The sequence below is a fragment of the Saccoglossus kowalevskii genome, chromosome 11, assembly GCF_978046115.1.
Source record: "Saccoglossus kowalevskii chromosome 11, keSacKowa6.1, whole genome shotgun sequence".
Taxonomy (NCBI): Eukaryota; Metazoa; Hemichordata; class Enteropneusta; family Harrimaniidae; genus Saccoglossus; species Saccoglossus kowalevskii.
This window is the reverse complement of record NC_140651.1, coordinates 5,087,293-5,109,621: the sequence shown is the minus strand read 5'-3', so window position 1 is coordinate 5,109,621 and position 22,329 is coordinate 5,087,293. Positions and strand designations below refer to the sequence as shown.

Below are 22,329 nucleotides of genomic sequence, written 5' to 3'. Positions count from 1 at the left end.
GCCCAGAGTTAATGTTGTCTGCATTTAAACACTGAAAGGTGTTATGTTAAACTGTACAAAAAAAAATCTGACTAAATATCAAATAACAGTTTAAGGAGACACATTCAATGAAGTCAATCTGATCAAAGATACATGTATACTGTAAAACATGTTGAAAAAGCGACATACTATTTTAGCAAATTGTGGTAAAATGACATAATAGCGAAATGTTGATTTAGCGAATCTCTCTTGTCTTTGTTGATTTCCTACTTTTACAATACTTGTCTGTCGCCTGCCAAAAGAAATGCGCAATTATCATCTCCATTAAAACAGAGAGAATCTGTCAAGTGTAATAAGAAAGCGCTCCAGATTATTACATTTTTGTATGTTGTTTATAAAGTGTGTGTGTGTGTGTGTGTGGAGAAAAAGACGGTGTTTGGTCGCCATTTTGAATTTATAATGAAGTCATTAGCGACATCATAAATTAGCCAATTCGTTGTCTCGCTAATTTCGCTAAAAAGACATGCTCGCGAAAAATACATGTTTTACAGTACATTTGCATATCCATCATGGTGAATGTAATTAGATGCCATTTTAGAGGACAGTATTCATGTACAGTCTTAAAAATAAATGTTCATATTTAAAAACAAAGCATAAACTAAGCATATAATCAAACTGCAGTAACTTTGAGTTTGTGATTGGACCAGTATCCAGAGCATGAAAGCATCAAATTATGCAAAATGCAAACATACCAATGTTAGAAAGTGAAATTTGTTCATTATGCTACATGCAGTATGCATAGATGTATGCGTGTATGTATGCTGTATAGTTGTAACTGTAATATTACACTGTAGGAAGGGCCAGCGATAAGTGAGTAGGAAAGGAATGGAGTGGTAAATTATAGAGTGTGGGATGGTGTTTAGGCTGTACATACAGCGAGTGAAGGTGGAATGAATTCATACAAGACTTGCGTCTTCACATCAGTGATTAATACTAGACAAAGATGGTAATTAAAATCATGTTAATATTTTAGATTCAGTAGGTGTACAGTACATACCTTCAGTCCTTGGTCCGATATTTGGTACTAGACATGAGGGCAGTATATCTGGTAATTCAATATCATGTTTACGTAATACTACTAAATGCATGGCTGTAATAAATTCTTCAAGTGAAAGAGCACCATCTTTATTCACATCTGATAACTGCCTGTTGAAAAACAAATTTTGAAAATAAATGAGTTTATTATTATAAACGAATATTACCAAAACAATTAATTGACATGACGCAGTCGTTGCTTGCTGTAGTCAGTCACTTTGAATCAAAACTTGACATGCTACGTGATACTGTTCTGGAATGTTGGAAATGCTTGATTTTGACACATTTTTAGGTTTGAAATACACTATTCAGTCATCTTGAATCGAGGAACTCAATAAACGCATTTCCATATGTGTGACATGATTTATGGTATGTATTTGTGAAGTTTGAAATTGTCAGAGATTCTTCTCTGGAACAGACTTTCATAAAAACAAAATGGCCATCAATCAGTCATTTTGAAACCGATTTAGGAAACCAAATGTACCTCACAGTATACAGGGCTGGGTGATAGTAAACTTACCATATGTGAGAGAGTTCTGGTAAAGACAACTTTGATTTCTGAAAAAACTCCCTCGCTGTCACACCTGAATAATATAGATCGAATGAAATTTTCCCATTTAGTAATTTTTCAAGGAAATTTCATCGAACAAGAAGCAAATGAACATGACTTGACATCTTGTATGACATTTCAAGTGTGGAAAATGAATAAAAACAATGGAAAATGAGATAAAATGACTACTACCAGTCAGTCAAAGAAACAAACAAACAAACAAACAAAAAAATTGACATGTATATGTTTGTCTTTGAGGAAACAATGTTGGCTGCATGCATGGACAGACAAAACCAAAATCACAAGTCCAACAGGAATGTGTAACTGTTGCAGCCCCCAGCACGAGTAAACTTGCCTTGAATGAGTCCTGTAATATCTGGTTGTAATGCTTTAAATTGGTTTGTGTAATATTCTCTTTGCTCCTCAGTAACTTTCCACACATCATCATTACAATGTTCATGCGTTTGTTGATGCATAACAGCTTGCTCAACTAACTGAATATGTTGCTGTCCTACTCCCACAAATATCTGTTGCTGCGCCAATGCTAGCTGCAGTTGTTGCAGAATTGCTTGCTGCTGTGCTAATGCTGTTGCAGCGGAAGCTTGTTGCTGTGGAGTCATATTCTGTTGCTGCTGTTGCTGTTGCATGGCTGCAACTTGTTGCTGCTGTTGAAGTAATGCTGCCTGTTGCTGAGTGACAACAGTCGCAGCTGCAGTTTGTCCAAGTCCATGCTGTTGCTGTATCAGCATATGTGGTGACACTACACCAGGTTGATGTTGCTGTGCTGCTGCTGTTTGCTGCATCATGAGAGGAGACACCGTAGTAGGGTCATGGTGTTGATGTGGAGCAACAGAAGAGGACTGCTGTTGCATCATCTGTGGTGACACTTGTTGATGATGTGGTGGTCCTGCAGCAGTCTGTTGCTGCACCACAGTTTCATATTGTTCACTGGGAACTAAAAAAAATTTTACAAAAAAGAAAATATTAATGAACAAGCAGTGTATCTACTGATATACATGTAATTTCACTGTTTAAGAAGAATAATCAATCAGATCCCAAAAAATGGCATAGAAGAAGTTGTCACAAAATGAACTAATCTCCTAGAGTATCTATATAAAACATATCAAAGCAATTGGGCTTGCCATTTCAAAAAGTATCACTGAAATTACAAAATTGTGAATTTTACAAAATATGAACTAATCTAGATAGATCTATCCAAGTTATCTTCCCATATACTAGTAGTATAAAGCCATGTAGCTAACAGTGTTTAAGAAGTAAAAATGTGAAATTGGTGATGAAATGACAATCCGTAACACCAATAGCTACCCTCAACTTCATCTACAGTGGATCTAAAAATTGAATTTTTTTACAAATTAAAACAAAACATAATACTTAAGATCAATTCAATTTTAATGTTGCACTCTGACATCATTTCTAATAAAGACTATCATAAAGACTATTATTTAAATATTTAATGGTTTGAAAACAAAATAATCGCTGCACATCACAAACTTTTATTTTACAACCATATGCCTATTAACTCACCAAGTTCATCAGTGTCAGTCTCAAACGACGCCCAACCTTTTTCTTTAAAACTTCCTTCTTCAAAAGCTTCATTTTGAACTCCTTGGCTATGCCTGCCCATGATTGGTAAACTTTTTTGTTTTTCTAGACTATGATGTAGCATGGGTGAGTCCGGTGGGGAGGATGGTTGTGAGCTTGCTGGAGAGGAGGAATTACTAGAGTTACTACTGGAGGAAGCAGCACTACCACTCTGTAAAAAAACAAAAATTGTGTGTAATTTCAATTCTGTTGTGAAGTTAAAAGTGCTCATTTGTGTTAGAATTGGAAAGTCAGTAATGATGGACGATGTAATTACATTGTCAAAACATTGCATGTATTCAAACAGGTCTCTATGTGGTAGTTGAGCGTGGTGACTGAACATCTCAGTTTTCATGAAACTACGAGTTGAGCGTACACTCACTTTCAAAAGTAAACATGGAACCAAACAATGGAATGCTCGAGTACGCTCACTTTCAAAAGTAAGCATGGGGACAAACAATAGAATGCTAATAATGTAATGAGAACTATGCTCAGTTTAATATGAAGTTGACACAAGTTTACATTTTCACATGAGAGAACGTTTGCTAAAACAAAGCAACCATGTTTAATTAAGTATTCACGTAGTTTGACCTCTATGACCTTGTAAGATAGAGGCATCAAAAAGTAGTCTTCCTCTATTCGTTGTTAAGAGCGTCTCATACAAGTTGAGCATACGCTCACTTTCAAAATTGGGCATAAAGGCAAACAATGGAATGCTTGAGATAGTTTACTTGTAAATTGAAGTGTCGCTTTATATGTGACCTTATTAACACCTTGACCAAGGTGTGACCACCTAATTGTTTACGTGTAATCGGCGGCATTTTACGTTAAGATGGATGAATGGAGATGTCCGTTTCTGTCACTTGTAGACAACTAACCAGTAGAGTCCCAACAAGTATGGGTGGGATGAGAAGCATTATATGTATTAATAAATCTGTTTCCTTGTCCGTTAGATAAATATCAGCATTCAAGTGACTGTGCAAAGCTTGGATGTTTTGCTGCACGTCAAAGTATCGGCTTATTTGTTGTTATCGCAGTGTGTGACGGTTGTGTTATTCAGACATCACAGTTATGGACAAAATGCCAGTGCTTGATGATTGGTTTTTATGTGAAGTTACAATGGATAGAGTTGTTTTTAATTCCAGCTGAGGTCACGAACCCAAGATTACGTTTGGTGATTGACACTGACGCGATTTCCAACAATAATTAAAAGCTAACTTCTACGCCCCACCACACCCAGCCCTGTTGAAGGAAACGAACCGTTTCACAGTACCTTTTCAACAAATAGAATGATAATTGCCATCACTATTTTGCTGCAGTTTTAGGAAGTGTTAATAAATATTGTTTCGTCACATTGCTACATTTATTTTGTTATTGCACGTCATATTTAATTAAGGTAAGTATACTTGACTGATGAAAATGGAAATACATGTTTTCAAAATTAAAATCGAGAAGGAGGGGGCGTAATTATGCGAAGTACTGTATGCATGGCGTCCAACTCGATGTGAAATTAGCACCAGATTGGATAAGAAACAAACTTCTATAAACATCAAGGTAACGAGAAGGGAAATTTTCACTTTTTTCTTCATTTTTCAAAAATTGATAAAACGGTTACTTTAGACCTTGATACATCATCCCAGGTTTACAAAAGATCGAAATTGCGAAATAACGTTGCTTGAATTAGTGTTTTAAAACGCTAGAAGAAAAGATCATAGCTTTCATTACACAACCAAAGTGAGCGCACTCTAGCATTCCATTGTTTGGTTCCACGCTTACTTTTGAAAGTGAGCGTACGCTATCTTTTTGAGAACTGAGACTGAGACTTATTTGCTCTATTACAGAGCATCTCAAATAGAAGTGCACAGTAATACGTGTTTATGGTTTACCTGATCATTAAAATAGACCATAGACGAACATTTGTCGTTTACCTTAACACATTTTGCTACATTTTTATTATTTTGTAATAATTTACATTAAATCACCCAGAATATTATCTGCAATGTAAAAGAGAAGCCTGTGTGTTTTGCTGAATACGCACATTTTGTTAGTACATGTACATAATAATTCATACACATATCACTAAACAAATGCATTCATGAATGTAAGCCATGATTTTTTTACATCTACTGAATACTGATCTGCCATTCAATTTGATTTTTTCTTATTTTATGATAAGTATATGATTCAGTGTGGACACATGAAAAGCGTCATTGTCTATCAGAGAATGCACTTGTTTATATTTTGCATGAGCACAGCTACTGATTGGCATGAACTGGCTGTTAGCATATGTAAGAATGGCATTGTTCAATGTAGTTGTTAAGCATGTGTTCTGCTGGTAAATAAAACAATGTTTGGACAACATCATCCACTGATCCATGCACCCAATGGACAGTTATGACCATGCTGGTCAACACATGTGCACATACCATTCAGTGATACAACATTGTACATTGCATATGAAGTAAGGATTAGTGAAGCATTCTGGGAAATACGAGACACAGCAGTTAGTGCTAATGAAGCAAGGTTCATGCGAGACTGGATATATTCACCATGGCAGCACCGCAGCACCTGCTACTCTGAGAAAGTTAGTAAACTGAGTTTAAAGCACTTTGAAATGGTATTTGGATCCATTGTGTTTTTGGAATATTATGTGACATATTATCATCAAAATGTACATGTGAGGGTGAATCTCTCAATCCACACACTATTTGAACACCATTCAAAATATTAGCGAATAAAATTTGAACAAAAAATCAAATAAGAAATTTAAACATTTTTTCTACAATTGATGCTATTGAATATATCACATAATAATCACAAAGCACCAATAAACAAGTACCATCTCGCTATGATAGAATGGATCAATTGTATTGATATACAGCACTGTTCAAGCATACCGTTACTCAACTCCCCGGGCAGCTTTCAGCTGGTTTTGCAATGAAAACTTCCAGCATTACTTTTTTATGTTATCTACTACATTACTAATTTGAGGTACATGTATATTTAGACACAGTATTTTGCACAATTCAGATGTTTCTGAGCAAGCTATATGTTGATGCAAAGGTAGTCCCACAATATAAACAAAGAACGAGAAAACACATTACTTACATAGATGTAACCTAATCACCTTTAGAACACCTTCATTCATTACTTTTACTAGAGAGCTTAACTAAAGTACGAGTCTAACCAACTAAATGGTGGACTAAATGAAATATGAACATTTAAAAGATGTCTTAATTGAATACTGGACATGATACATGTATGTGATCTACACAGAATTTATGAAAATAGAATTGAATGATTATTGTCTGTTCTCTTCGTTCCATGATTATGAACAAAATCTGCTATCAAAATTGATTTTTGACAGTTTAGTAAATTCAAATTCAAAAAACAATTTGAGAAAATTAAAGAATTACTTTTTGTGTTATCTACTACATTACTAATTTGAGGTACATGTATATTTAGACACAGTATTTTGCACAATTCAGATGTTTCTGAGCAAGCTATATGTTGATGCAAAGGTAGTCCCACAATATAAACAAAGAACGAGAAAACACATTACTTACATAGATGTAACCTAATCACCTTTAGAACACCTTCATTCATTACTTTTACTAGAGAGCTTAACTAAAGTACGAGTCTAACCAACTAAATGGTGGACTAAATGAAATATGAACATTTAAAAGATGTCTTAATTGAATACTGGACATGATACATGTATGTGATCTACACAGAATTTATGAAAATAGAATTGAATGATTATTGTCTGCTCTCTTCGTTCCATGATTATGAACAAAATCTGCTATCAAAATTGATTTTTGACAGTTTAGTAAATTCAAATTCAAAAAACAATTTGAGAAAATTAAAGAATTTTTTTTACCAAAATGTAAAATTTACTATGGAGCAATATGACTTAAATTACAGTAAAACAATCATACAATTTAATTCTACTTATTTACTGGACAAAATACAAAGTATGAAACACTTATAATGGAAGTGATTGTTGTTCTGAAGAGAGGACACTGTATGAGACAAAAACAAAGGTGATTGTTTAGTAAACACGCTGACAGGTGACCATACCGTATTGTTAGGAGACATCAATCGTTGCCCGGCAACAGGAGAACCAGCAAGCCTTTTAGGATGAGAGGAAGAAGAAGAAGAAGAAGAAGAAGAAGAAGAAGAACTGGAAGAACTGGAACCACTTCTTCTCTGGAATTAAAACATTAAAATATTAATGATCTATAAATTTACAATAAAACAACAAACAATTTACTTGAACAAAATTTAATCATTCTTGTCAGTTATCAAATTGCTTTAACCTTTCCACCACCAGTTCCCTGTTTTCATCACAAATTCACAAAACAGTCCCATTTATAGTCTGCAATTTCCTTCAGAAGACTGGGGGGAAAAAATAGCCAGATTTTGTGAGTAAAAACTAAAAATTTCTTCTGTTGGCACCAAAATAGGGCTCATTTTTAGAAATATTGAAGAATATCAGAAAAAAGTGCAGACAAATTTGGGCGAGAAAGTCCAGTGGTGAAAAGGTTAAGAGCAAAAAGAAGTTAAAATTAAAGCCACAAGTGGCGACAGTGGGGCCCAGCCATTAGGGTAGTTTGAATGATCTGTACCATGAAGTCGAAATGCAGTTGCTTCTATATGTATTTACCTGATTACCTGCAACAGTGTTTCAGATATAACAGTTATGCATATTAATGAGCTCACATGACCATGTCATCTGGTATTTTAGTCAGATCTCTTGTTTAACAACATCATAGGTTTCATCTTCCTAAGTGCAACAGTGCTTGAGATATAACACTTATGCATATCAATGAGTTCAATTTTGTCTGAAATCCAAATCATATGACTGATCTGAAATTTTTTTTTTACTTCCTGATAGAGTTCCATATAGAGATGCAGCAGCAAATAAGAATATAATCACATAAATGTGGCATAAGTAACAAACTACAGTACAGTTCTCGCGGAAGCTTTGGCTTCACTTCAGCTTCACCTTCGCTTCAGCATCGCGTCATTATGGCATTGTTATGGCTTCAGCATCGCTTCAATGTCGCGACATTAAAAAGTTAGGCGATTATCGCTTCGCTTCATTGTGGCCTCATTATGGCGACAATGTGGCATCAGCATCGCTTCATCAAACAAAGAAGTACAGGTACTGTACTCATTTCCCCCAAACCTCTTGACCGCTTCCGCTTTTGACCGGTCAATTTCCGTTTTATTTTCGACCGTGCAACAATTCGGACTACTAAAAATTTTCTGGTTTTCATAGATCACGGTTACTAGTTTAGTAACCGTGCATAGATGTTGAACAACCGTCAAAAGTTCAAATACTTTTTGTTTTAACTATCTATAATTATATGCACGCAATCTGACCCTTTGACCTAGATTTGGCTGGGATTGAATATTTTATTTTAGACAATATTCCGACGTGACTCACTGCTACAAAATGTATTCAACAGAAGTACAACATGGTTGTCTGGGTTTCTTTTCCTGATTGTGTTGAGTTTACGATTTGTATAATTATTGTTGTTTCCCCCCAAGCAGAAGACAAGCCGAAATACCATGAAGCTAAATAGAATTCCCACGCATGGACGTGGACTGAGTGAAAGAAAATATTTCTAAGGCTAAAATAAAAATGACCTACTATTACACATCTTTGTGTATTTGTCAATTTTGTATATATTTGGTATGACCGAATGATCGTAAATACCTAGAAAAATCTCGTCTTTCGTTAATAATTTCATTTGTTTGAAATGTCTACCGACCGTAATTTGTTTCCCCAAACGGTCCCGACGTTCGTTATTCAACACAATCAGCATTTATTTATCGCAATTTATGGGGATCATGTCCCGTAATTTGTCGCGGTTAAATAGTCGCCTTGAAATCGATGGAACTTCAACTACTAGTATCCATTTCTCACCTTGAAATAAAAAAATCGAAGAGCATCGGGGGATATATTATTAACCAGTCTTACGAATCGCTAGCTTTATTTTATTCGAATTTATACAATTCACGAGTTTTCGACATTTGTTGGCAACTTCCGCGCTAAAATGGTTGAAAATGTGGGTGTGGTTTTCTCGCAAAGTCCTGTTGATAATACGGACTAATATGGTTCTGTGACCCAGGTCATGCTCCGATCAGGTGACTCTCAGCCAATCAATGATGTTGTAACAAAACATATTTAACGCAAATTGAAGGGTCGTCGTACCATCCAATCTCCATCGTCGATTCACAAAGTTTTTTTTGTGTGCTGTGACAGGCTTCGCAATTATTCACTGAAAAACATCGGTATATTTTGACAAACGGATGGGATTTTACCTCAGTTCAAAAAAAAGAAAAAACAAAACAAACAGGGCTGAGATACAAATCAGTTTTGCAAGTTGGGAAATAAGGTAAACCAGACTGGGGTCGATGATTTTCAGTATCGAAGGACTTCCGTGTGAATCATGATTTTCAAATTGTTCATCGGCTGGTGACCAAATATTTACGGCCACACTAAATGGACACGTTTTTTTTCTGAAGCCCAATAAATTATTCCTGCATGTCAAGCGCTATTCGATTTTTTACAGGGCATGGCTCGTTTTCATTCGAAAATATGTTTGTGAGAATACTTTTAAAGTACGTATAGATCGAGCTCAGATCACTGATGGTGACTTAATTTTGAAAATTGGTTGTCAAATTTTACCAGACCGACGCCACCACAACCATCCAATCATATGTTGGAAATGTACGCACTTGTTTTGGAACTTTGTATCAAGATGACTGGCGACAACGCCGACGCACCCGGCGGCGTACGTGTGTGTTGCATGTTTTAGTAGTCCGGGCATGGGGTCGGACTCGGCTAAAACTAAACGAAACACAGAAAAATACCACCGAAATGAGGAATCTGAATCTGCTCTTCTAGCAGCAAATAAAATGAGCGAAAAAAGGTAAATTTTATAACAAGAACAGTTTCACTTCGTATACAGCAAATTGTGTTGTATCAGAACGACGATTGCATCGTGTGATTTGAATTTATCACGATTTTCCTTCCAGTCAATATGAAACTCGTCACCTTGCCGATTGTAATGTACTTCGCAAAGTTTTTGGTGCCCAATACTCGCAACACTAAAATAATTAAACAAGATATCTTTTTAAAATGTCATTTTACTCTTGACCATATTATTTTATTCGCCTTGAATTTCAAATCGATTACATATCGAACTTCTGTACATGTTTTTGTCTACTGCCCTTCTGCGTGCAAATAATGAGGTCATACTCATGTCACAATACTTTGAAGCTGATGCCATGTTGATGCCATGAGACTGCGAAGCTGAGGCCACGATGATGCCACAAAATAGCGAGGCGAACACAGCTTCAATTTTCAATGACGCGAAGCTGATGCCACAATGATGCGATGCTGAGGCGACAATGAAGCCATGCGTAGGCGACAATGATGCCACAAAAGCCAAAGCTTCCGCAAGAACTGTACTGTACTTCCTGTTTAGAAGAAAACCAAAATGGCGGCCAAACCATGCGACCAATCAAGACTAATTTTTCAAATTCAAATATGTGTCACATATAGACGATAAAATACCATATATGAGAGCAATTTAATTGGTGATTTAAAAGTGTTTTTCATATTTTTTGGGGGAAAAACATGGCGGAAAAAGTTTTTTTTCCAATATCTATTACTAACAAGTTTATGCCAAAGTGAAAATCTAACTGCCTACACCCTCAGAAAATGTTCAAATAGCAACTTCCAGTTTCATTTCAATCCAAAATGGCTGCCGAACTAATTGACTAATCACAATACTCAAAAAACAGAAAGAAAGAAAAAAAGAAGTGGAAGAAAAAAAAAAAAAAACGGACGATAATAATAGGGGCCTAGCCCTTTGGGCTTGGGTTCCTAACTACATACTCCACTCATTATGCATGCAATACATGCTATAATTCTAATGACTCTACACTCATCTTTTCATTTCTATGGTGAAAAAAGATGAGTAGAACCCTGTTTTAAAACCATACACAAGTAAATTTTAGTTACACAAGTAAATATTTATCTGGAATACGAACACACACAACTTTGGAATGTCTTCACTTTTTGTGTGTAAAATTTGAACTATATACATGTATATTTGAGTGGCTGAAACACAATACACAGAACAGCAGACAAAACTTTGCTTACAATATGCAACAAAATTATTCCTTGCATTTCCACAACATTTTTTCGAGCAAAACAAGATGCATTTTAATACATATAACAAATTTATAGCAACTTTTGTAATTAAATTTGACAGTGGATGATAACAAAAAGTGATAATTTAAAAATGAATATGTCAACCTGGCAAGATAAAATGTCTCTTCATTACCACAGCCAGACAGACTGATTTCATTACATGTATACTGACAATTGGATAATACTAATGTACGAGTACATCATGTGTCAGAGATTGAAAGCATACTACACTATGTGTTCATGATAGTCAATAAATGTAATCTACTAATATAACAATGTACCAATGTACATGTATGTATGACAAGCAGCCTGTTGGCTGAGATTGCTCCGCTGTTAGCAATGCACATTTCAATTAAAGAACAGAAGATATCATTAGAAAATGAACAATATGTATAGTATCAAAGCAATGGGACTTGCTGTTTTCAACAAGAAGTAAAAAATATCACTTTTTACCAAAAATTACAAAAATATTCACTAAAATTAGAGAATTGAAGATATCATTACAAAATGAACAAATCTGAGAGAAGTCCACATGTAGTACCTATATATGTAATATCAAAGCAATTGGACTTGCAGTTTTTAACAAGAAGTCGAAAATATCACTTTTTACCAAAAATGACAAAAATATTCACCAAAATTAGAGAATTGAAGATATCATTACAAAATGAACAAATCTGAGAGAAGTCCACATGTAGTACCTATATATGTAATATCAAAGCAATTGGACTTGCGGTTTTTAACAAGAAGTCGAAAATATCACTTTTTACCAAAAATGACAAAAATATTCACCAAAATTAGAGAATTAAAGATATCATTACAAAATGAACAAATCTGAGAGAGGTCCACATGTAGTACCTATATATGTAATATCAAAGCAATTGGACTTGCGGTTTTTAACAAGAAGTCGCAAATATCACTTTTTACCAAAAATGACAAAAATATTCACCAAAATTAGAGAATTTAAGATATCAACATAAAATGAACAAACCGAAGAGAGGTCTACCCAAGGTACATATACACCAAGTATCAAAGCATTCAGGCTAGTAGTTTTCAAGAAGAAGTCGAAAAAGTTAAACATTGACACGGACGACGACGACAACGGACAATCACTCATATGATAAGCTCCGCTCGACAAAGTCGACAGCAGAGCTAAAAAACTGTTTACTGCAAATGTTCTCTGGTTTGCCCAAACTGTCCACATGTTCCACAGGAAAAAATGTGGTAGTATAGCGCCCCCGCAAGGCCATATTGAAAATTATTTCTTAAGAGAGAAAAGGTTCACTTGAATCATGTCTAGAAATCACATCCAAGCTAAGAGTAGATAAAACCATTTTCAAACGAAATTTAGGGATTTATATTCAAACTTAAATCAGATTTTGCGCTAAAGAATTGCCTGAAATGTGAAAATTATTGAATCAGTCTAAATGGAAGTGGCTGAACAACAGAGGTGGTTGTACTTTACACACAAATAAGCTGAGCAATAATAATAATGCCCCCTAGACAATCTACATAAAAGAAAAGCAAGACTACACAAGGAATTAACATTAGTAACCAGTGTATTTTTACACACAGATAGACTTGTTCGTGCTACACGACACTGAGACGTAATTCAATTAACAAAAAGATAACAGTCATTGAAATAGACCAGCTGATGTAAAAATGACAGTCATGAATGTGATAAATTAAATTTTCACTATTCAAGTATAATTCAACCTACGTGATAATTCAAAGCAAAACATGCAGAAAAGATCGCACACATAAAGAAATGATACTGGAATAAATACACTGTGTTAATTATGCGACATAGACAACAAAATAGTCCAGTGGCTATATCCTAATAAGAGACATGAAGTAACCATGACAACAATAAGTGGGGATGTCTGACTTAAGAAAAGCGACTGCAGTCGAACATGAATGCACTTATCATGCCTATGTAATACATTGTGGTGGATCATACCATTATCTAAACAGGTGGAGCTGATCTGCCCTGTCCATTTAATCTATATCATTATACAAAAGAACAGCAACAATTTTAACTGTTTTACAGTCCCATTACTTTTCCGTAACTTTTCTTAAATTTAAAATTCAAATTGTAGTGGTTATAAATTTTGAATATCTTTTATGAAAACGAAAGTCTGCATGTGGTGCAGTGTGAAAAGGTTGTCTGCATTTAATGCATGAATATTGTGTTACATACACAAATACATAACAGATGTCTGAGTTTAAATTAAGAACTGCCTACCTGTCCCAAAATAGCAGATTGTAGCTGGGACAAGGATATTAAGAAACTGCCTGGCCTTATGGCAAATGTTAAAAAATAAAACTGCTTTTAAGTTTTTTAAACTTCCATGCGCCATTTAGACAAATCATGTCACTTCTGTAAATCAGTACATCTTTATTGGAACAGTCACTCTCCAACCTATCAAATGGGCAGTCAATTTCATCTTCTGATTAGTAAGTACACATGGATCAATGAATGTAAATAATTAGAGTGATTTTGATGACTACCACCTTTGCACACATCTCTTAAAAGTCAATGAAATTTTCACCATACATGTATTATCCTTTGATTTATAGTCAGTGGATAGTGGATAGAAGACGACAACTTACCCTTTGTCTGGTGAATACAACTTGACCAGTTCGAATGTTTTCTTTGCTTGGAGGAGGCGGCAAAGAAGCAACCTGTGGTTGTTGTACAGGATTAGGCCTAGAACGAAACATACAAGCAGGATGACAATTCCACGTACATGGGTACTGTTCACTTCTACATACAGACAGCTAACAAAATATAGTGACTTCTAGCTAAGTCACGATTGTTGGGATCCAAGCAAAAACCAAGACTTACTGGAATCAGGGTTCACGATTAACCGAGAGGCCTCGTGAAGGGGGTTCATGCATTGAAAATGGATAAAAAGTACATACACATGTACCCGGTATACACACACAGATTTATATTAAGTTTTCTTTATTGAAAAACATCACATCATCCATGCAGGCATGGATTCAACTTATTGTAGCAAGTTTCATAGAGCTACATGTATATCAATGGCCAAGAAGTATGTAAAGTCATGACTTGACATCCCCATCACACCTTGAGTCAGGCCGCTGTCACCCTTCAGTAATTGACAGACAGTAAGTGTTAAGTTGTTTCCTCTAGCCCTTTAACGGCCAATTAAATACAAGATGCAATGAAACGTTAGTTCTTTTACTTCAAAACTGCCGGTAGAACACAACAGAATTGAACAACAGAACAACTACCCACGACTTAGCTGACTTAGTATGCGGAGATTTGTACCAAAAACTGATTCAGAATTGTTTGGCTAGTGGAATAAGATTTGTGCATGTACACATACTACCCCTACTGGCCTCCACGTACATAAGATTTTCATCAGACTGGAAATGAATGGAAAGTATTGTTTTGAACATTGTTCAGATCACACGTACTCTGATTGGCTTTTCAATTTCTTAAAAGGCATGGTGATTGGTTGATTTTACCTTTCACTTTGTTTGTCCAGTAATGTATAATCATCGTTTGTATGAGTAAATCCGGGACTGCTAAACTGGGTTCTCTTTCTATCTGTAATTAATCACATGGATTGAAGTGTCAATGACAACAAGTGATGAATTGTTAACAGAGACTGAGAATCATTATAATGTGACAATAACACACATCAGTTTGACAATTAATGCACGACTATTTATTAAGCTACATGTACTTAATTAATGACCCAGAATTCATTAGTCTTGTATTCATTAAACTCAATCAATACTATTCCATAGAATTACACTAGTGAGCATTACTCATGTACATTGTACATGTTATGAGAATTTAGTCAATTTCAGATCACTTTTATCAAAGCTAAAAATGCTACATTAATATGTATATGTATGTACATAATTAAATAACCACATTATCCATACTATATTAGTAACCTTCTAGGAGATTTTTTTTTATTATTTAAATTCTACAATCGTTTCCTGTGGTTTTATGTTCTTAATATAAATTAGATGAGTGACACACAATTGAGTTAACAACCAGAATACAATATCATAATCTCTGCTACTCATATTTGGAAGATGAACAGACATTTGCATGTTACATTTATGTATAAAATCTGAAAGTTTGCTCTAAGTGAGCATAACTGGTGGTGGATGCAAAGTACAATGAGAGCAGTGTTAGCGACAACCTTTACAGTGTTCTCCACAATCCAAATTAGCTGGTGGGCGGCCTAATTAGCATAAATTTGCATATTAATTTGCATATCATTTACATACAGCATTCTCGCATTTATGACATGAACTGCAATACACACTAAGTTATTTACTATTCTCTTTTTAATTTAATTTATTATTAATTGGAACATGTTACAATTTTTTGAAATACAAACAGATTGGTCACTATCAATATTTACGAAATGCAAAAAGTTTGAAATCGGTGATTTATGCGTTCGCAAATTATTCTGCGTTCATGAAATGCAATTCGAGTAACTAAGAGCAAGTACAAAACATAATTGAGTTATAATGTAGAAAATATACGAGATGATTTGCCCACAAAGCCAAAACAGACAATTTGTCAAAACAAAATCCATAACATTTTTATTTGTGGCATCAGTACTCACCCGTGCCGACGGACGGTAAGATGCATTTACGCATGTACAGCCACGATACGTTGCGTTTTCACACATTGTTTTGAAATTCAAGAAAAAAATGCTAGCAATCGGCAAAATAAAAGAATCTGATATGTTCTCGAAAGATTAGACATAAAAAATAGATAAATTGAAAAAAGTACGTGGAAAAGATAACTAAAATATTATTCAATTACAAATACTCGCGGTAAACTAATCCAGCAGCCATGTTTGATGTTTATTACCGCTTTCCGAATTCAGTACACGAACACCCAGAATGCGCTGTTCCCCTATGCAACTTAGATACTAAATCGTTACAGCGCCAACAGCGGTGGGTAGCAGACGGTCGTTGAATGGGGTAGGCCAAAAGGTCATCAGTTTGCCTTCTCCATGCTGTTTTCACAATGAAAATCGAGCGAACGTTGTAAATACGGATAGAATTTAAATTTTTGTTCGAGTTTACATGCAATCTGCTAATATATTTGTTTATTTTCTGTGCATATACATTTCGTTCGTATTTACTTCTTTCTTTCGTGATCGGAAGACGATTATTAAAAATACAGCTGTAAATTGAAACCACTGTAGTTGCGTATCGTGAGCAATAAGTGGCAACAATGTCGGGCGACAATGAATTCAAGCAATTGACACATTGCCATGAATACACTTGATAACTGCTTGCAGACTTCCAATGGACATTGTTTATGTTTGGACTGTTGAAACAATAGCAAAATAAAGGGTTGGGCAGCTACTCTTTTGTTTAGGCTTGGGAAGAACAATGCAAGCTTTTTACAAATAATTTCAGCTGGATGTACGTTGGTGGGCGGGTGTTGAGAGTTACTGGGCGGCCGTAAAACATGATGGGCGGGCCGCCCGCCTAAAACCCCTTGTGAAGAACACTGCTTTACATAAAGGCCACCATATAGCAATGCTTATTATCAATACAATTTACCTGCATACCCATTTAGCACTAATCTGGTCAAATAATCAAAATAGGTGGTCACTGCATGTTTTAGTATTTCCTTCTGACATTTTCTACTAAATAAAGATAAACAAGCCAATTCATTTTCATTCCCCATTTTCAAATTTCTATTCAAAAATCACCCGCAGTTATAAATGAGAAATTATTGTCATGTTTTCATTCACAAATTATTCAAACTCCATATAAAGTCAACCTGTCTATAACGAAACCTTGAGTGGTCACTATACAGAGGTTTGACTGAAATACAAGAATTCATAGAAATAATGACAATATCTCATTACCTGTTACTTGGTCTTGTTTTGTCGGTGTATGTTTTAACTTTGGCAAAGGTATTTTCATTCCTGAGTTCAAACTGTCCAGCCTTGGAGGTAAGCCACTCTGTACGGCTGCTACTAACTTTAATGCTATGTAAAATTGACTTCGGCCAAAATGACCGGTCCTAGTGGCACCACATGCTTCACTAATCTGTGAAAAGACATGAATGTGTAATAATACCAATCATAATCTTTATTTAATTGACAACAATTAGATCCAGGGAAACTTGCTAGGTCTATTTCGTTGTGTGGAAACTGCTGCGAAAGGAACAGCCTTAAAGGAAAAAAATGTTTGACTGTACTTCTTGAATAAAAATCCCCCTTTCACTACCGACAGTCACAAGATTCAAACCTATGAACTTCCTGATAAGGAATTTCATTACTTCCTGCTCCAAACCAAGCCTGTTTGATAATAATAATAATAATAACTTCATTTTGCAACTTAACCATCTGTGGGTTTAGTAAGGTAAAAAATGATTACAAAAGACAAATAAAATAAGACACACTAAAACACTAATATAAAATAATATAAATATAATATAATATAAACACTAATATAAATCGAATATGTAATAAGAGACAATATACATGTATGTGATTCTTTAACGTTTTACTACCATCAGATTTTGGAGTAAATTTCATAAGCTGATGGCATTTGGAACAAATATTCTCAAAGCCACAGTCATTCTCTGTGTAATGAACCCAAGTCATAATGTCTCTGCTACAAAATGTATCATTTTCTTCAGACTTTGCTAACGATTACCATGGTTACATAGGTCAGATGACGTAATGGAACACTGCTTGAAGGGCATAAACAAGTCTTGCAGCTCTCTCACTATTAACAAGATCTAGATGGCTATTTGAGTTAAAGATCTATTGTCACTCATGAAGACAGTGGTTTTATCCTAACAAATCATTAATCAAGAACCTCAGAAACAACTTATGTCCAAATAGTACTTAAGGCATGAAGTACAACACTGACAAGATTGCTTTTTTGAATGTATAACATGTCTGCATGGATGTAGATCACATGTACAGCAACTGAAGTCATAATATCACAATACAGCTAATTTCCATGCAGACAGCTTTCAAATCTTTCCTACATTTCTGTCTAGACCAATCATGTATGACAAAACTGAGGCTTGAGGATAACAGGAAAATGCCTGAATACATCCATACACAAGACTATTACTTTCATCAAACAATTACAATGCATAAAAACTGTCATTGATTTAGATGACCACTCGTCAACCCATAAATTAAATTTTTAGATGAGAAAATATTTTTGTTTGTTTAAAGCTTCATCCATTGTGTATGCCCAAGGGATAATAAATAACTTCCTTTTTATGAATGACCTTGATGATGAAGTGACCATAAAACAGAAATATGTGAACAAGCCATTAATAGATCGACTGTCAAACAAATCACAAAGTTTCAATGAAATCAGAGGAAGTAGGATGTAAATAACTGGATATGCACAGGTTTAAAAACATAATGGCTTGCATTAAACCATCTTTATTGAATTTAAAAATAGTTGTGAGAAGGATATGTATCTTAGATTGACAGTATAAATGGATAAATGTACTGCTATAAATTGTCCTATCTTCTCCTGTAATTCCTTTAGCACAATATTTAAAAAACTGTTTTAAGGTAGCAGAATAGTTTTTTGGGCACTTTTCACATTTTTTTTTGAAAATCACACGAATAGCTCCCTAAGGCATGCTACATACATTGGTGTATTTATTTGATTGAAAAAAAAAATATCTTGTACAAGTAAACTGATTTTTTTCTTGTGTGCAAATGGCCAAATGGCCAGGTTTTTGTTTATCCAGTGTACACCCAACTAGTGCATCTCATTAATATGCATGGTTACAAACATAACTGAACTGAGAGTAAATAGTTTTAAGTTGGGCCACTTCCTTTATTTGCTATTTACAAACAACTGATAAGATATCTGTTTGTAGTTTACACACAGCTGATATTTATATTTATTTATATTTATATTTATATTTATATTTATTTATTAACACACAACATCCCCCGGAGGGGATGAAAAGGGTTACAAATCAGATATTAGTAAAAGAAAAATAACCACATAAAGAGTAAGGGAACAAAAAGGCATAAAAAAAAAAAAAAAAGATAATAATTTGAATACAAAGAATGTATTACTGGCTTAGTTTATGTAGGTGCTGCTGTCTTGTATTAAAACAGTTTTTTAAATATTGCGCTAAAGGAATAGACATTTTCTCGTCACTTAGTAATGATATGAATTTATTTTCATTACTAAATTTGTCAAAATTTGGTATACGTTTATTAGCTACAATGTAAAGTTTTAATCTTATTTCATTGTAATGAGGACAATTTGTGACAAAATGTTGTTCATCTTCAACATGGTCATTGTCGCACATATTGCAGACTCTGTCTTTAAAATCCAATCCTGTATGCCGGCCTGTTTCAATTTTCAGACAGTGGTTGCCAAGTCTAAATTTTGTTAAGGATTTGCGAAGTTCACTGTTTTTCATAATTGTTAAGTAGTTTTCTTGTTCTATTTTGGTTTTAAAAAGTTTGTAGGTTCTTAGTTTATTTTTAGAATTTGATTTTTTCCTATTGTCATTATAAGATGTGTGCACTGCTGCCTTTCTAGACAGGAAGTACAGCAAAGACAAAACAATCGCTTTTGAAACAACTTGTTTTGAATAAACAAAAAAGTACATGAATGTACCACGGGGTTACTTTCTTAGTCCAGAAGTAATCCAGTTACATTGGGAGGGGGGCTCCCTTTTACAAAATATGGTTGCAAACAATAAAATACGGCCATTTGTGGTGGCTATGCATTGCATGAAAATTCTGATAACAGGCCACAAACTACATGTAAAGGTTGATCAATAATAAGAATATGCTGGGACCTGGTTTATATAATCAATTTTCAGAGGAGTTTTCACTAAGTAGACATACTTGCATGCTTAGGTTTTTCTAAATTCGTAAAGTATGTTACATATAATAAATCTGTCTGATAAATACTTGGTTGTTTTATCTAATGTACTCATGCGAACAAAATGCACGGCAACGAAATAGTAGCATGCCCAGATTCGACTCGTTGACATGTCACTGTTGAATGGCGCCCTAGAAAAAGAGATTTGTCAATTTTGCAAAGTAAGCAATATCTCAATAGTGGAGCGCAGGCGTCACGGTCTAGGCAGTCAGTTTGGATTTCTTTGCATGCAAGGAGATTGAGCCAGCCTAGCTTCCTGTCATCCCGAAAGAAGGGAGCAGTTTTCGAAATAAATAGAAAAGCTGCCATTGGAATGCGAGCAAATGGAAAAGGACGGCGCGCTCTGGTGAAACTGTCAAGCTATTAGGGGTTACCTCAACCAGTAACAGGTCCGCCCTTTCGCCAGTATGTATGAGCTGCCTCCAGGAGACTTCGAAACTCGTGGCATGCTTGAACTAATAAGTTTACAAACACAACGGCCCAAAAATAAATACACTGTATTTTCAAACACTTCAACTGCCAAGTGTAGTGTCTGTATTGTTTGTTACTCGCAAACAGAGCCGCTCACTTTGCATAATCCAAGCTTTAATGAATGACGTCACCGTTCGTTATCAGCACAGACCTTCACAAAACTCCATAGCATGAAAGAAAACGCCCAAAAAACAAAGTTTTTCACAGATATAAATGTTGGTTCATGATTTTTCTTGAAAACAACTTTCAAAGCATTTCATTTACAATTAGCCCATGTAAATTTTGCTGCTAAAACGGGAGTAAACGTTGATTGAAGTTTGAAATCATAAAAGTGCTGTTTTCTCGGTGTTCGGTTTCAGGCAATTACCGTTGACCTAATTTTAAATGGCGTTTCAGTGAATAGCGCTACCATGTCGCAGCTTTTCTTACTCTTGGATATGTTGGCTTCATATCCGTATTTACATATTTGCAAAATTATATTGCGTTTTTTCACAAACCTCGCACAAACCACCGGTATACTCTAACTTGCTTGAAAAACGTGCTTGAAATTTGTGATTTTCTAAATGAAAAAAAAAAACTTACCGTATTACCCCGGGCACGCGCCCCTCCCTGGGCAAGCGCCCACCCAGTTTTCACAAAAGTTACATGTTGGGGACATCCTCGGTTAAACGCCCAGGGTGATTTTTAGCCAAGAACGGGGTCAACAATAAAGTTTTATTTGTCAAAAACGAACGCGTTCAATTTATTTAAATAGTTTGTTTGTTACGGTAGTTTCCTTTTTGGGGTGTGTGGTGGCCCTGAAAAGAGCCGCTTTGTTTGTGTTTTTACGTAAAAACTCGTTGGAACTTAACGACGCAAGATGAACCACGCAGCATGTGGCGCACACGTTCTGCTTTCTCTTCATTCACGATGAATCCAATATTGCAATATTGCAGCGATCTATACCTTGGTGAGTGGTTTGAAGCACTTAGCTTTGCTGACTGTGAATCCATAACGGGAGCTAGCATTTTTGAGACATCACATCGTAAACTTGCTACTTTCTTTCCATCCTTCATCACAGCATGTGGATTATTTTTCTGTCGTTGAAGAAAAAACATTTTGCCGACCTCAAGTCCATTACGATAACCATAATGAGGCATGCCGACGATGGGAACTTGTTGCATCATTGTTATTTTTGTAATTTTGTCACGTGTGTGGGTGCGTGAATAAATCATGTTAATGAGGTCGACCACCAGAGTTTATTTTCAGTCTGTTTTTTATGTATCGCCATTTGGATATGTATATGTATTCACATCAGTAATAAAAGGTTTATTTGTTTCATAACCCTGTCTCTGCTATTCTTCAGTAATTACGATGCGATGTATCAATACGTGCGTGAACAAAATTATGCTAATGAGGTCATCGCCATCTTGGATTACAAGTGGTAGTTTTTCCCGGCCGTTTCGACTTGCACTGATCACGGTTACCGGTACTAAAAAAGTAACTGTGC

The 22,329-nt window shown here is 35.2% G+C and overlaps 1 protein-coding gene across 6 annotated transcripts in view; it reads right to left on the bottom strand.

The window, feature by feature from the left end:
- Window positions 1-22,329, bottom strand: part of LOC102804933 (ralBP1-associated Eps domain-containing protein 1-like) — a 57,942-nt gene that overhangs the window by 19,961 nt on the left and 15,652 nt on the right. For 5 of the 6 annotated variants that reach the window (XM_085505647.1, XM_085505648.1, XM_085505651.1 and 2 more), the window contains exons 2-9: window positions 17,345-17,528; window positions 14,955-15,036; window positions 14,070-14,166; window positions 7,307-7,435; window positions 3,170-3,398; window positions 1,980-2,579; window positions 1,595-1,658; window positions 1,037-1,185 (exon numbers count right to left, since the gene is read on the bottom strand). In XM_085505647.1, coding sequence (XP_085361773.1) covers window positions 1,037-1,185; window positions 1,595-1,658; window positions 1,980-2,579; window positions 3,170-3,398; window positions 7,307-7,435; window positions 14,070-14,166; window positions 14,955-15,036; window positions 17,345-17,528 — 1,534 coding nt within the window. The remainder of the gene's footprint in view (window positions 1-1,036; window positions 1,186-1,594; window positions 1,659-1,979; window positions 2,580-3,169; window positions 3,399-7,306; window positions 7,436-14,069; window positions 14,167-14,954; window positions 15,037-17,344; window positions 17,529-22,329) is intronic. The other variant, XM_085505650.1, reaches the window with a different exon arrangement.